Genomic DNA, 13,008 nt, shown 5'->3' with positions numbered 1-13,008 from the left:
TCCCAAAAGGTTGATTGAGTTCATGTGGCCGTAGCGTTTTCAGTGGGAGAAAGGTTTCGGTACTCGTTCAAGTGTGACTTAATCTGTCTCGGACTGTAGTCACTGGATGCGTGATGAACGTCTCTCCCACTGAAAACGTTACGTCCACATGAACTGAATCAACCTTTTGGGATTTACGTAGCTGGATGATTGTGCATGACCTGGCAAGACCTGCCAGATTTACATGCATGTGTAAACGTAGAGATGTAAAACTGGGTATATTTAGATGTGATTTTAAAGCAAACAAAGTCTCCGTCTAGTGATGGGGTTGTAAAGTCAACTAACAGGCCTTTTTAGCTAGCCATGTCCTCTATTAACCAGCTGCTTGTCAGCATTTGATGTATTCACCAACTCTGACCCCAATCAGGCTGCTTAACCTTGAAGAAAGGATTCAGCTGTGTCTTGTTCACTTGGTTCCTCGGATCCGTAACAAACTTGGACATTTCTTACCTCAGTAAAAGAAGCCACAGCCAGCTATACGAAGACACAGTGTCCGTGTACGAGGCACTGCAATGCTCTGAGTACTTCAGATTCTTCAGTATGTTACAGACTGCTGGTGCTGTTACAATCTATTACTTTTTGTTAAATAAAGCACACTTACATTTTTCTTCTTATGATAGATTTTATTTTGTTTTCAATTTCATTTTTACATATATATATATATATATATATAAAAGAGCGTCATCAAGGCAATATCAGAGGAAATGGAAAACATAAGACCATCATGGTGGTGCATACTAATGCATGCTTGCCTGCTGTGGTGTGCGATTGTTTAATTATTTATAATTACTGATGTTGGTGTGTGAAAACTCAACATTGAGGGACCCTGGGAAATGGTTTGCTGATCTAGACTGTGCTTAAAATTTTAAAGGGGTTAAATTAGTTCAAGCTATTTTTTTCCTTTAATCTGTGTATCTCATCTCAGAGAGGTGACGTTCATAGATATTTCTGTCACACACACATTATTTTTTAAAGAACAGACTGGGCTAAAAATCACAAGTGCTGTTTATTACAGGTGACCAACCTTTGCTTGGTTGTTGCAAGACAGGATCTACCTGCTGGCAGCTGTCAGTCATATCGGAGTATGAACTCATTTGACTATCAAAAAAGTAGTGTAGTTGAAATGCTCTGATTTTCACTGTTTGCATCACCTCTACATTCATAATTTTCGGCAAACATCAGAAACATTTGACTCTTTCACTTGATGTGACTGTCTATGGAAGCTTTTTCTGCCTGTGGGAATGTTTTGATTTTCATGGGACTGGAAAAAAATAGATAAAAATTTGCCATCCGTAGGACAAATTTTCAAGCCCCTTACTCTAATTTTGAGATATTAAGTCAAAATTTAGAGATAATAACTTTATTCATGAATGCCAATTTAGATTTTTTTTCTGTTTCTTCAAAAAAACTTTCACTGACTTTCTTACACCAATCAAAAGTGTAATGCAAGTAACAGGTGTACAGAGGTCCCCCGTTTATGTTCTAAAAATAGGTGAAATCTGCGAAGTAGCCAACTTTATTTTTTACAATTATTATAGATGTTTTAAGGCTGTAAAATCCCTCACTACACACTTTGTACACTTTTCTCAGACAGGCATGAACATTTTCACACTTTTCTCTCTTGTTTAAACACCCTCAAAGTTCAAATCTTAGTAGAAAAATATTTCCAGTATCATAGAATAAAACCAAAGATCAAACCTTGTTTTCAGGTCCAGAAGATGGGAATAGAGCAGCTGCCACAGAATTCAACATTAATGAATCAATGGTACGGGAGCAGAGGAAGCAAGAAGAATGAGTTGAGTAAAGTTTGACTTATCTGACTGTTTTGTTTCGCTTAATGCGCCTTATGGTCCGAATAAATACGGTAACTTCTACCTTCCTTTAGCATGTCCAGAAGTCCAATCTTTTCTATGATGGTTAGCATCCTCCTCTGCCTTTTGGGTGCTACTGTAGGTGCCTTTGAAGGTGCAAAACATTTACAAACATAAAGTACAGCACTTCAGAGTCACACTGCTTGCAATCGAAGATTTATGTAAATTTGACAAGCTGGAGACATGGCATGGAGGAGATTGATTGACAATGGTCTACAGCCGATCAGGACGCGCTGTAAACAAAAACAAAACAAAAAGCATGCAAAAATAAAATACGCAAAACAGCGAGGCCGCGAAAAGTGAACCGCATCATAGCAACGGACCACTGTACACAGAAGCAGTGCTCAAAAGGTTGGACAAATAAAACAATATTCTATTTCATTTATTTATGCTCAATATGTTAACATGCCAATTTGCATTTTACTTTTATTTTAGCAGTCTTTGAAACTGAGCTAACCCATCAGTTGTTCAACAGCAAAAGAACACATCACAGAAAAACAGCTCAGCTCTCCAACTAAACTAGTGTAGCAGGGGAGCCATTCTTGCAATGAACATAAAAAAAGCATTTTTTTTTAAAACTTCTCTATTTTTGTTATCTTAAAACTGTTGATAAGTGGGAGCATTTTGAGTAGCGTGACCCTGTTGACCTAAAGAGAATCTCCAAAATGTTTAAACTGCTATTAGATAGTCAGACTTCACTATTTTATGTGTATGCACGTTTGTGTCTGTTGTTCTGGCTGCTTGACAGATATTTTTCACAGTCTTGCATTTCTGGATTTCTCGCTGGGAGCGATCACATCCTGCAAGTCCAAAGGTCACACCTCTGCTGCCCCCAGTAGCAGCATTAAATCGGACAGACACGCTGGCGTTGAAGTGACGAGAATGTAAAATATTCTCATTGTTTTCTGCAAAAAGTGATCTTAAATGTCACACCTGTTGTGTGCGAAATGCTATTCGGGTTCTGTAAATGACAATTTTATTATTGACATTTTTAAAACTGAGAGTTTAGGAAGATGCCATTGACATGTTTTGAAGACAGAACATGTCAGTGGCAGCAATCTGGTGCGCTAATGCTGAACCTGCATGGATAATGGCATACAAGAAGGGCAGTTGGGTGCTGTTAAAGCTCCGCCGGTTGAGGAGGCGACACAAATGCCAAAGGCTACTGCCGGAGCCTCAGTTTGCGTGCAGGTCAGACCACTTCCTGTGTGTCACATCCCCCTCTCACTCTCTCCCTGTTTCCTGCCTGTTCCCTGTACTAACCTCTCAAAATAAAGGCCAAAAAAAGGGGGAAAAAAACTAAAAAGTTCAGTATCCAGGGGTTTGAATCCACAAGAGCTCTAAAATATTACTGACAGCATTATTTATAATGCGATAAAGCTACACAAAACACTCAGAAAAAAATGGTTTTAACATTCTTTTGATTGCGTAAATCAACCTGTAATACATCCTCTGACCTGCAATGCCAAATTGAAAATCTTCTGACATCTAACGACAGGGCAATTAATGGGAACTCTTTAAATTTACTGTTTTTCAGATACAAAAAGTATTGATTATCGGCCCTGCTGGGAATCTCATCTCCCTCCACACACACTCCTTTTACAAGCAGCCTTTCATTTGACAAGCCTAATCTTTCTCAACACAAGAAGTGACAATAAGCAGGCACAGAGGCCTAATTAAAGGGACTTTCATTCAAATTAACACACACTCTCTCCCACACAAACCTCTGATGACCCATTAGCTGCACAATGGTTAGGACAATGCTTCTCTATCACACACACACACAAATACACACAGTGTTCTGCAGGGGGAGAGCGGTAAAGCTGGATTTAGATTTAAGAATGCAATAAAAGTGCAGATGGGGGTGGGGCTAACCAGCTGCTTGTCAGTAGGGTGGGGTTGGGGGGGAGATACCTTCACAATCTCTAGATAAGTCAAGTTGCATATAATGGGATCTCTCAGGGCACTTTCATCTATCCATATCTTCGACTGCGACCCCCATGAAGCTGCGCAGTTTACAAGCAGATTCATCACTTATCTCTTGAAGCTCTTATCCGAGGTTGTCGTCCCTCCTCTCCAACCCTTTTATCGGAATCTGACCCCGGGCTTTTAGCGTGGCAAGGGGCGTGAAAGTCAGCTTGACCTCTCGGGGTAACCTCCGACACAAAACACCGTGTGGAGCAACAAAGCGCTGAAAACAGAGGACCTCTGAGAAATGAGCAGTGACCATAAAATGGTAACCTCTATTTTCTAGCACAATAAAAGTGTTCTCAGGAGAACTGCTCGCATGTACGCGGGATCAAAGAGCACCGTTCACGGCGCAGTGCGCTTTTGCGCTGGGAACTAAAGTTCACCTCGATGCTACCTCGCTTGGCTTCTTAAAAAATAAAGTTTACTGTGATATGAAAGCATGAATCTGAGGGTGCTCTTAAAGACAAAGGCGAAGCAGGAGATTGGCTTGCATGTGTTTGTTGTGGGGCTTCTGGGTAATCTGGTTTTGTCGGGATGGTTTTTGAGGCCTCGGGGTCATGCTCTCTGCATCTCTGAAGACAGACATCCTCCACATTCTTCCTGTGTGTGTGTTTGTGTGCGCACGCTGCCCTACACAGCCCACTCTCTTTGCTCTTTGACTCCAATGGCCATATAAGGCAGCCAGCACCATGGTAACCACAGGGCTTGAATAGCAGTGTCAAATCCCTGGGAGCGCACACACACACAACCGCACACACACACAGCCCCCTCCCCCTCTGCATACACTCCTGCTCCCCTCCCTCCTTCTCTCTCTCTCTCCGGCTTTGCTTGATCTCTCTTTCTCAAACACACACACAGACACACACACACACACACAGACACACACACACACATACAAATACGTTGGAGGAAAACAGACAACAGGAAAGAGGGTCGAGGAGAGAGAGAGACAGAAGGTGGGGGGAAAAAAGCAAATGCTGAGAATTTCAGTCTGTGTGTCGAGCTCAGCCATTTCCTTGAATCATAATCTGATTTGTGGACTGTGAAGCCGGAGAGGGAGAGACAGAGGGGTGAGAGGAGCACCCATCTCTGCAACCCCCTCCTTCTGATCGCCTGAGCCATAGGGAAAAGCTTCTCACACACACACAGAGGCGAAAAGCAGCACACAGGGGCTAGGCCGCAAGTCATTAGTTCTTGGTGGACAAGCACTGACAAAAGGCTGGAGGGAGAAGGCTGCACAAGCGCCTGGAGAGCGACCGCAGGAACTATGGAGGGCTGAGCACACGGACACCCTCTTGTACACTCTCTTGTTTTTCTGGGTTTTCTCTGTGGAAGCAGGAAGCACAGAGGCTTGTGTCACAACTGAAGCTACAACAAGCTACAACAAGCAAGGAAGAGAGATCACTTCCTTGTGCCGGGGATCTGCTGGTGTGTATTTTGGAAGTGAGTGCAGGCAGTCCACGTCGCCAGGTCTGCTGCCACCGCTGCTGCTTTTGCAGCTGCCCCCAACATCGCTCTGAGGACCGCCGTGACCACCTGAAAATGTTGCAGCTGCTGCGTGGACATTAACTTGGTTTGCTCAGTGTGGAATGTCTCCATCACGGGTCACAATGCTACTGCTGAGAGGATTACAGCAGGGAGAGAAGAGTTGCCTGCCTTCTCAGGAAGATCTCTAGAGCGACGAGAGGATTTCTTTTTCAGCGAGGGGAGCCACAGACACCACATTACTGTTTGCTCTAAGGTAAGCTTGACATTTTCTCTCAAAGGACTCTACATACACAGAATAGCTGCTACTAGCAAGGGCAAATTCAGTGTTAGGGGTACTTTAAGAGGGGCGGTCAAATGCTCTCCAGGCATGTGCTGAGGCGAGCTATGCTGAGGTCCTTTTTCAGCCATTACTGTTGCTACAGAGACAGGGCTGTACGTGTGTGAGAGGACAAGAGCATGCAGAGCAGCGCGAGACGGGATTCTGCACCTCGTGCCGTTTGCTTGCAAATGATTTTGTGTTTTGCTCTAATTTTGGAGGGTGTGCGCTTAATGTGTGTTTCCTGTGTAAGGTTCCTCGGCTGAGACTATTTGCCTGGGCAGTGCTCGTTGCCCTTAACCATCTCAGGAACTGGTCTGAAGAAGAGGACGAAAACACCAGGCAGGGGCTACGAGCTGGATAAAGACAGAGCGCGAGAGAGAAAAGACACAAGACACTGAAATCTACATGCATGCAAAACTAAAAGTTGCCACACTGAGACTGTTTCCAGGTCATAGTGGAGTGGGAGGAGACTGATCGCTCTTGTTTTTATTTCGTTCTCCTGCCAAACACACTTCTACTCAAAGGCTTAAAGCCCCCTCCTTTTTTTTAACCCCCTCTCATTGACATCTGCCATCAACCCCAAGGATTGTTTTTCTTTCTGTTCTTTTGTATAATAACCCAGAGACTTCATAAACAACTGAGAGAGGGAGAGGTGGGGGAAAACACACCACACACAGTCTGGACTTTTTGATATTTATGTTACCTTGACAGCAACCAGAAATCTTGGCTGCCTGTCCCATTTTCCTCTGCGGTGGTTCGGTAACCAAGCGATGGCCATGGTGAGTGGGGGCTGGGGAGATCCCAATGGGGGCACTAACGGGCTGGGGGACAAGGGCTACCTGAGGGGGGAGGAGGAAGACGGTTCTCCCCAGGCGGGAGGCAGCGACATGGAAGCCGGAGAAGATGACAAGGCCTGCGTGGTGGACTGCGTGGTGTGCGGGGACAAATCCAGCGGGAAACACTACGGAGTGTTCACCTGCGAGGGCTGCAAGAGCTTCTTCAAGAGGAGCGTCAGGCGCAACCTCAGCTACACCTGCAGGTGAGGCATTGTGGGTAATTGTTATTTTTTGATTTATTGATGGGCTGAGCTCGCACAGCGTTGAGAAACCCGCTTAATACAGGATTCTGGAAGGTGAAAGAGGAAATGAGACTAGTTATCGTTAAAAATACGTCCATGTGGTTTTTTTTTTCTTTTTATAAAAAATTGTAGCCTAAATGAAATATTGAAAAAATAGTTATTATTGACAAATATAAACTTCCTAAATGTGAGGACTCGCTGCATTTCTTTGTCTTGTTGTACTGGATGTACTACTTTAAGTGCCACAAAACAAACTGCTTTCATGTGGGAAGAACATTTTCTCTATTATCTGTTTTTTTCTGACTAAATTATTCCCCAAAAATAACAGAAACGTTACTAATCAAATCAGCTATTATTTGTAGCTGATATTTATTATATGTGTTCACTAGATCGCCATTACAATTTTGAAACTAGTGATTATTTTCATTTTTTTTAAAATCAATCTAAAAAACTCTCCGTGCACTTCAGCTTGCATGCTTTGCCATGCCAAGATATTCTCACTTCAGATTATTTCTGTTCACTTCTGATCAAAAAACTGTCTGAATCCATTAATTAATTGTTGATCATTTATTTATTTATTTGTTGTTCATTTGACTTATTTAGCCCATGATAACATTTTAGCCAATTTTACTTGAATAATAATGAAAGCGTCTGTTGTGCTCAGCACACAGCTACACACAGTTAAGCTACATGACTGAACCATGTAGCCATCAGCTCTCTGGGCGCCATCATGTTGTGCGCAGCCTCGTGGAAAATCTAGTTTCATAATGCAATATTAATGTTGAGTAGCTCTGTTAAAAGGAAGTGCTGGCATCAGGCTGTTGACACTAATCTGCAAACAGCTTTTATGCTCATCAGATTTTTTGTTTGTTCTTTTTGAGAGGAAGATAATGGCTGCACATCAGAGCAGAGCAGCTTTTCCACTCGCTGTATGGGGTTTGTTCTTACATTTGTCATCAGGTTTGGCCGCTTTTGATCACACGTCACACAAACTGACGCCCGCAGTAAAGCTGATCATTATTAACTGTATTACAGGACAGTGTGGTCGATGTATTTTAATACATGTAAATGCAGTGTGTAAGAGGTGTGATGTGAGGCAAATGTTTATTAACTTTACACATCTGTAATGCTGCTCTGCTGCATGTGCTGCAGAATTGTTTGCGATGACATGAGGCCAACTTCATTTTTCCAGACAATCAAATATTTAATGACTTATTATTCATTAATTGACTTTTTTGGCGGGTTTATTCTCAGATCAAATAGAGAGTGTCAGATCGACCAGCACCACAGGAACCAGTGCCAGTACTGTCGCCTGAAGAAGTGCTTCCGTGTTGGCATGCGCAAAGAAGGTAACTATCCTGTTCCCCAAATTATTTTACCATCCATTCACTTTATAAGAATAAGAAACACTGTGGCAAATGCTGTGATTGTAATTGCACAATAGTGGAAATAGTTCAGCTGAATGAATAAAAGAGGCTACTTTCAGCTGCTCTTGTATTGATAAGGGGTCGCCACAGTGGGTAGCTCTGCTTATTTGATTTATATGTTGGATACCCTTCCCTACGTAAACCCCAAAGAACCGGGGATCTTCTGCTTGTTAGGCAAATGTGTAAACCACTACAATATAAAAAAGGGGGAATAAGTGACATTCAGCACTAAGCATCAGAGTCTTCTCGTTATTTCCGTCAGATACTTTTTTAAAAAAAAGAATAAAAACCCATTAAAGTATAGTAGTAATTATCTGCTAGTGTGATCTTGCCTTTTCTGTGCTCTGTAGTGCAGAGAATGCCACACATGGTTCTCTAGGTCCTATCATGGCTTAGCAAGCCATGCGTGTCAGCTCAATGCCATGTACTAAGTGGCTTAATCTAGTGCCTGCGTAACAGTGAGTGAGAGGGATACAGGGCTAAGACACCTGCGTCCCAGAGGCTTAAACCTCTGGTTGAAGCTACAGAAATCCTCTGACTTGTTGGCTCAATCAAGAAGAATCCAATATGGGAACTTCACCCTAAGTGGAGGATCAGGCGAGGCCATCAGTAAATGTCACTCTGACAGATACACAACAACAAACAAATAAATAAATAGTTGTATACAAACACATTTGTTAGGCTTTTTAAAACTGACATCAACATTTAGGAGATTCTAAGCACAGACATCCTCCCTCAGTGTCCCTTCAGTTGGTTTATTCCTTGCAATCACAGATCACAAAGTACGCTAACTACACACATTATGAGTCCCTATAGAAAACGAGAGAGATTCCCTTTGCTCCACTACCTTGACTGAGAGGTCAGAGGTCAGAGTCAGCTAGTGAGCCGCATTCCTACTGTATGTGTGAATTGGGCATATTGATCAAGGACGCTTGAAAAGGGCAGATGAAAAGGGCAGATGCTCATACATCTATGAGGAATTAATAATAATTAATATCCCCAAATGGAGAGATCTCTACTGGTTTCTGCCCTGCTTTGAGCTGAGCTTGATTGTGCATGCTTTCAATGCTGGAGAATAGCTTCCTAATTGAGTCAGGCCTGGTAATCAGAAATGCACTGCTGGCTGAATTCAGTTTTAACTTTTCTTCTCTTTGGTCTTCTCAACCAAATCCCCTCCATCACCTCCCCTTGTCTTTTGCAATTTTCTATTCTGCCCTTTTCTTCTCCAAACCCTTTCCTTTCCTTTCCTTTCCTCTCCTCTCCTCCCCTTTGTCCCCCAACCAAAATACAGCAGTTCAACGCGGTCGCATCCCACCTCAGCCGAGCCTCAGCCCCTCCATCACACCCATAGGTGGCGCCAGTGGCCTTGGAGGCGGCGAGTTCTATAACAACAACAATGGAGGTAGTGGTGGTGGTCAGCCAGTGTCTGAACTTATTTCCCAGCTCCTGAGAGCCGAGCCTTACCCCAACAGTCGCTACGGACACCAGTACAACCAGCAGCCCGGTCCTGATAACGCTATGGGAATAGATAATATCTGTGAACTGGCTGCGCGGTTACTCTTCAGCACAGTGGAGTGGGCGAGGAACATCCCTTATTTCCCTGAGCTGCCTGTGTCCGACCAGGTTAGAGGATTATTTCTAATTAAAAGCCACATATACAGTTTTGACTTTGAAAGACTCTTCCCTCGTTATCAGGTTATATTGCAGGAACTGTAAAAGATAAGCAGAATGAACTGAGTAGACATTAAAGTGTTGAGGGGGGGGTGTCACTGATTGAGACACTACTAAATCCTCAGGTGGCCCTGCTGAGACTGAGCTGGAGCGAGCTGTTCATCCTCAGCGCGGCGCAGTCTGCCCTGCCGCTCCACATGGCGCCCCTGTTGGCTGCAGCTGGTTTCCACTCCTCGCCCATGTCTGCGGAGCGCGTGGTGTCCTTCATGGATCAGGTGAGGGTGTTCCAGGACCAGGTGGACAAGCTGACCAGGCTACAGGTGGACTCTGCTGAGTACAGCTGTCTCAAGGCCATCGCGCTGTTCTCGCCAGGTGATTAGTGATTCGTGTGGCTAGTAAGAGCAGAAAACGTCTTGCTTGTTGACTTCACCTGCTGTCATTTAGCACAGCTAGATCAACAAAAGAATGGTACAAATCCTCACAGTTAGATGGTGCCTGGCAAACATCCAACAGCTTTATCTTGTAAAAAAGACCCTTCTTCTTCTTTCATGGAGAAAAAACACAAAGAACTGCTGGAAGACTAACAAGCCACTTAGTCCAAGGCATTCATCGAACAATTTACCTCCTATGGCACCATCTCCTGGCTTGTCATTGAAAATGCAGTAATGTTTTAAGTGCTTTGTAATTAGCAGCACCATTGATCAGCATGAGCCCTGAGCTTTTCCTGACTTAAGTCTTACATAAGTGTCTGCCTTAAAGAAATAGTTTATAGCGACTGTCACCTCTAAAAGCGATCATTATTTAAAGTAAAACTTTTTTTAAGTGAGGCTTATAAATCATTTTTTGGCCTGAGAGCATCCATAGATGAAGCACTCTGGTTTCACGTGTTTCCCTCTGGGAGGTTTTATTACATTATTTGCTGGGATTTCATCCTTCCTCTAGGCTCATCACGACTCTTTATGTAACCTGCCCACACTATTAAGTAACTGCCTCCTCCCTCCTCCCTCTTAGATGCCTGTGGTCTAACAGACCCAGTACACGTGGAGTCTCTGCAGGAGAAGGCTCAGGTGGCTCTGACAGAGTACGAGAGGATGCAGTACCCGAGTCAGCCTCAGCGCTTCGGCCGCCTCCTCCTGCGCCTGCCCGCCCTGCGTGCCGTTCCTGCCAGCCTCATCTCCCAGCTCTTTTTCATGCGCCTGATAGGAAAGACACCCATTGAGACGCTGATCCGGGACATGCAGCTCTCCGGAAACTCAATCAGCTGGCCGTATGTCCCAGGACAGTAGCTCCCTGACAGACGAGGTCTCCGTCTGGTAATAGTGACGACAAGGACCCACAGGAAACCACCTGACTCATCACTATCCATCTGTGTGGTTATCAAACTGCAGCGCCAGCTGGCCATCATATGCACTGTACTGTAACCGCTCAATTCCCCCTCATGAACGAGCCCTCAGACTCCACATGGGCCTCCAGAAGAAGAGAGTAGAAGAATAGCATAGCCAGTGCCAAGCTGGAGCTGTCTTGTTGCCAGTGCTGTCGTTCTGGTGCCAGGTCCCAGGCCGGAGACCAGCTCCTCACGCTGGGCTCCGATATGGCCACCACAGCCAGTCATGTCACCACCCACATGTCATAGTGACTAAAGACTCTGCAGTTTCATGTAGAGGGCAGCAGCACCCCACTAGAAATACATTTAGAGAACAAAACTGTCCTGCCAACAAACATCGGAGGAGCAGTGTTTCCCACACCAGGCTCATTTTCCATGGCTCGCCATTTGTGATACAATGACCTTTTTAACCAAATAACTGACAACAGGATGATGAAGTATCACTATTATGGATCGATCTGTGCGCCTCACTGTTGAAGGGAAACTCTTACCTCAACAACGAGGAAGACACTAAGGAGCTCCTGAAAAGGAGCAGAAAGGAGATAAAACCAAGGAAAATTCACCAAAGTCTATCATATCATCCTACGAGATGGTCCTCACACCAAGAAAACGAGATGAACCGACTTGTGACTGCCTGACCATCGAGTAAACAGCGTATTTAAATTCATCCACAGGGCTCACTGGTGGTGTAGTTGAAGAAGATTTAAAAAAAAAAAAAAGGCATAGTAAGATGAGAGCGGACTAATACCTCACTAGACATCAGAATGCTTTAGTCTGATATTTCCTAAACACAAACCTCTGTAAATTTTGTTCACCAGAAACCGCCTTCTTTTTGACAACTGCCTTGTTTTTCAGTACAAATTTGGGACACCTGTGTAACACGAGTCTTAGATCCCCCAAATTGATTTTCAGTCGTTTTGACTCGCTGAATACGGTGCGTTCAGCGTGATTTTGATCAAACATCATTGTTATTATATATACATATATATATAAATATATATTTGTTTTCTTTTTTCACATATGCACTGAGAAACGGCAGGCTGACGTCTAAATCCTACTTGAGTTTAGTTGTTTGAAACGATTCTAAAACAATAAGAATTAGCTTGACCAAAACAGCTCTAAGAGTAAATAATCGACACTACCAGTTAAATTCCAGTTTACGCTTCTGGAGATCACGATCTCCCAAAAACTGTATTGAAATATGTACATATATATATTGAGCCCGGCTTTTGTCTTTTCTGCATGTTCAACTGTTATTTTGGATCTCTGCTAAGTTGATACTGTTTTATTTTATGTAATTAAAGTTTCATTTAAACATTAAAGTATTTGCCTTCAATGGTAGCTCCTAAATGTTTCTTCTTTTTTTTTCCTACCTGTATTTACATGAAAATACCTCTGTCATCTGTTGAGATGTCAAGAAAGAAGCTGAATGCCATTACAACTAATACGACGTAGAGCTGTTCATGCTCTCATCTCTTAGCATCTTGAGTGTGTCTCTGCTGTTTGTGAATGATGTTGTAATTGATGAGGATCTGGTGAAAAGACTGCGCTTGCAGGATGTTCAATGCCAAAAGATTATACTGTCTGTCGGGTTAGAAGAAGATGGGATTCCCTGGTCCACATGAATTTACCTCACATGGGTATTTCAAGAGGCGGGTTTACAAAATCAGGACTATTTTAGGTATTTTTAAGGAAATGATGAAAAACGCACTCCAAACTCAGCACGATTCAGCAGTTAGCAATTTAAGAAACCAGAGAGG

At 43.5% G+C, this 13,008-nt stretch overlaps 1 protein-coding gene across 2 annotated transcripts; it reads left to right on the top strand.

Annotated features, from left to right (window-relative positions):
• Positions 1-4,695: 4,695 nt before the first annotated feature.
• Positions 4,696-12,598, top strand: nr2f6a (nuclear receptor subfamily 2, group F, member 6a). Of its 2 annotated transcripts, none has more exons than XM_040022115.1 (6): positions 4,696-5,622; positions 5,939-6,727; positions 8,021-8,115; positions 9,488-9,816; positions 9,990-10,236; positions 10,876-12,598. In XM_040022115.1, exons 2-6 carry the CDS (start codon positions 6,459-6,461, stop codon positions 11,148-11,150), a joined length of 1,215 nt encoding a protein of 404 aa, XP_039878049.1. In that variant the 5' UTR covers positions 4,696-5,622; positions 5,939-6,458; the 3' UTR covers positions 11,151-12,598. The 2 variants fall into 2 exon arrangements, with proteins under 2 accessions (XP_039878049.1, XP_039878048.1); XM_040022114.1 differs by having other exon boundaries at positions 4,698-5,622; positions 9,485-9,816.
• Positions 12,599-13,008: the final 410 nt, after the last annotated feature.

This window comes from Simochromis diagramma, unplaced genomic scaffold, assembly GCF_900408965.1.
Source record: "Simochromis diagramma unplaced genomic scaffold, fSimDia1.1 OVJJ01000205.1, whole genome shotgun sequence".
In the NCBI taxonomy this organism is placed as follows: domain Eukaryota; kingdom Metazoa; phylum Chordata; class Actinopteri; order Cichliformes; family Cichlidae; genus Simochromis; species Simochromis diagramma.
This window is presented reverse-complemented; position numbering and strand designations above follow the sequence as displayed.

What these genes read in the sequence shown, in the direction of transcription:
- nr2f6a (XM_040022114.1), top strand. Translation starts at nt 6,459, where the DNA reads ATGGCCATGGTGAGTGGGGGCTGGGGAGATCCCAATGGGGGCACTAAC. An exon ending in TGTTGGCATGCGCAAAGAAG is followed by an intron (nt 8,116 to 9,484) that starts GTAACTATCCTG and finishes ACCAAAATACAG; the next exon opens with CAGTTCAACGCGGTCGCATC. An exon ending in CATCGCGCTGTTCTCGCCAG is followed by an intron (nt 10,237 to 10,875) that starts GTGATTAGTGAT and finishes CCTCCCTCTTAG; the next exon opens with ATGCCTGTGGTCTAACAGAC.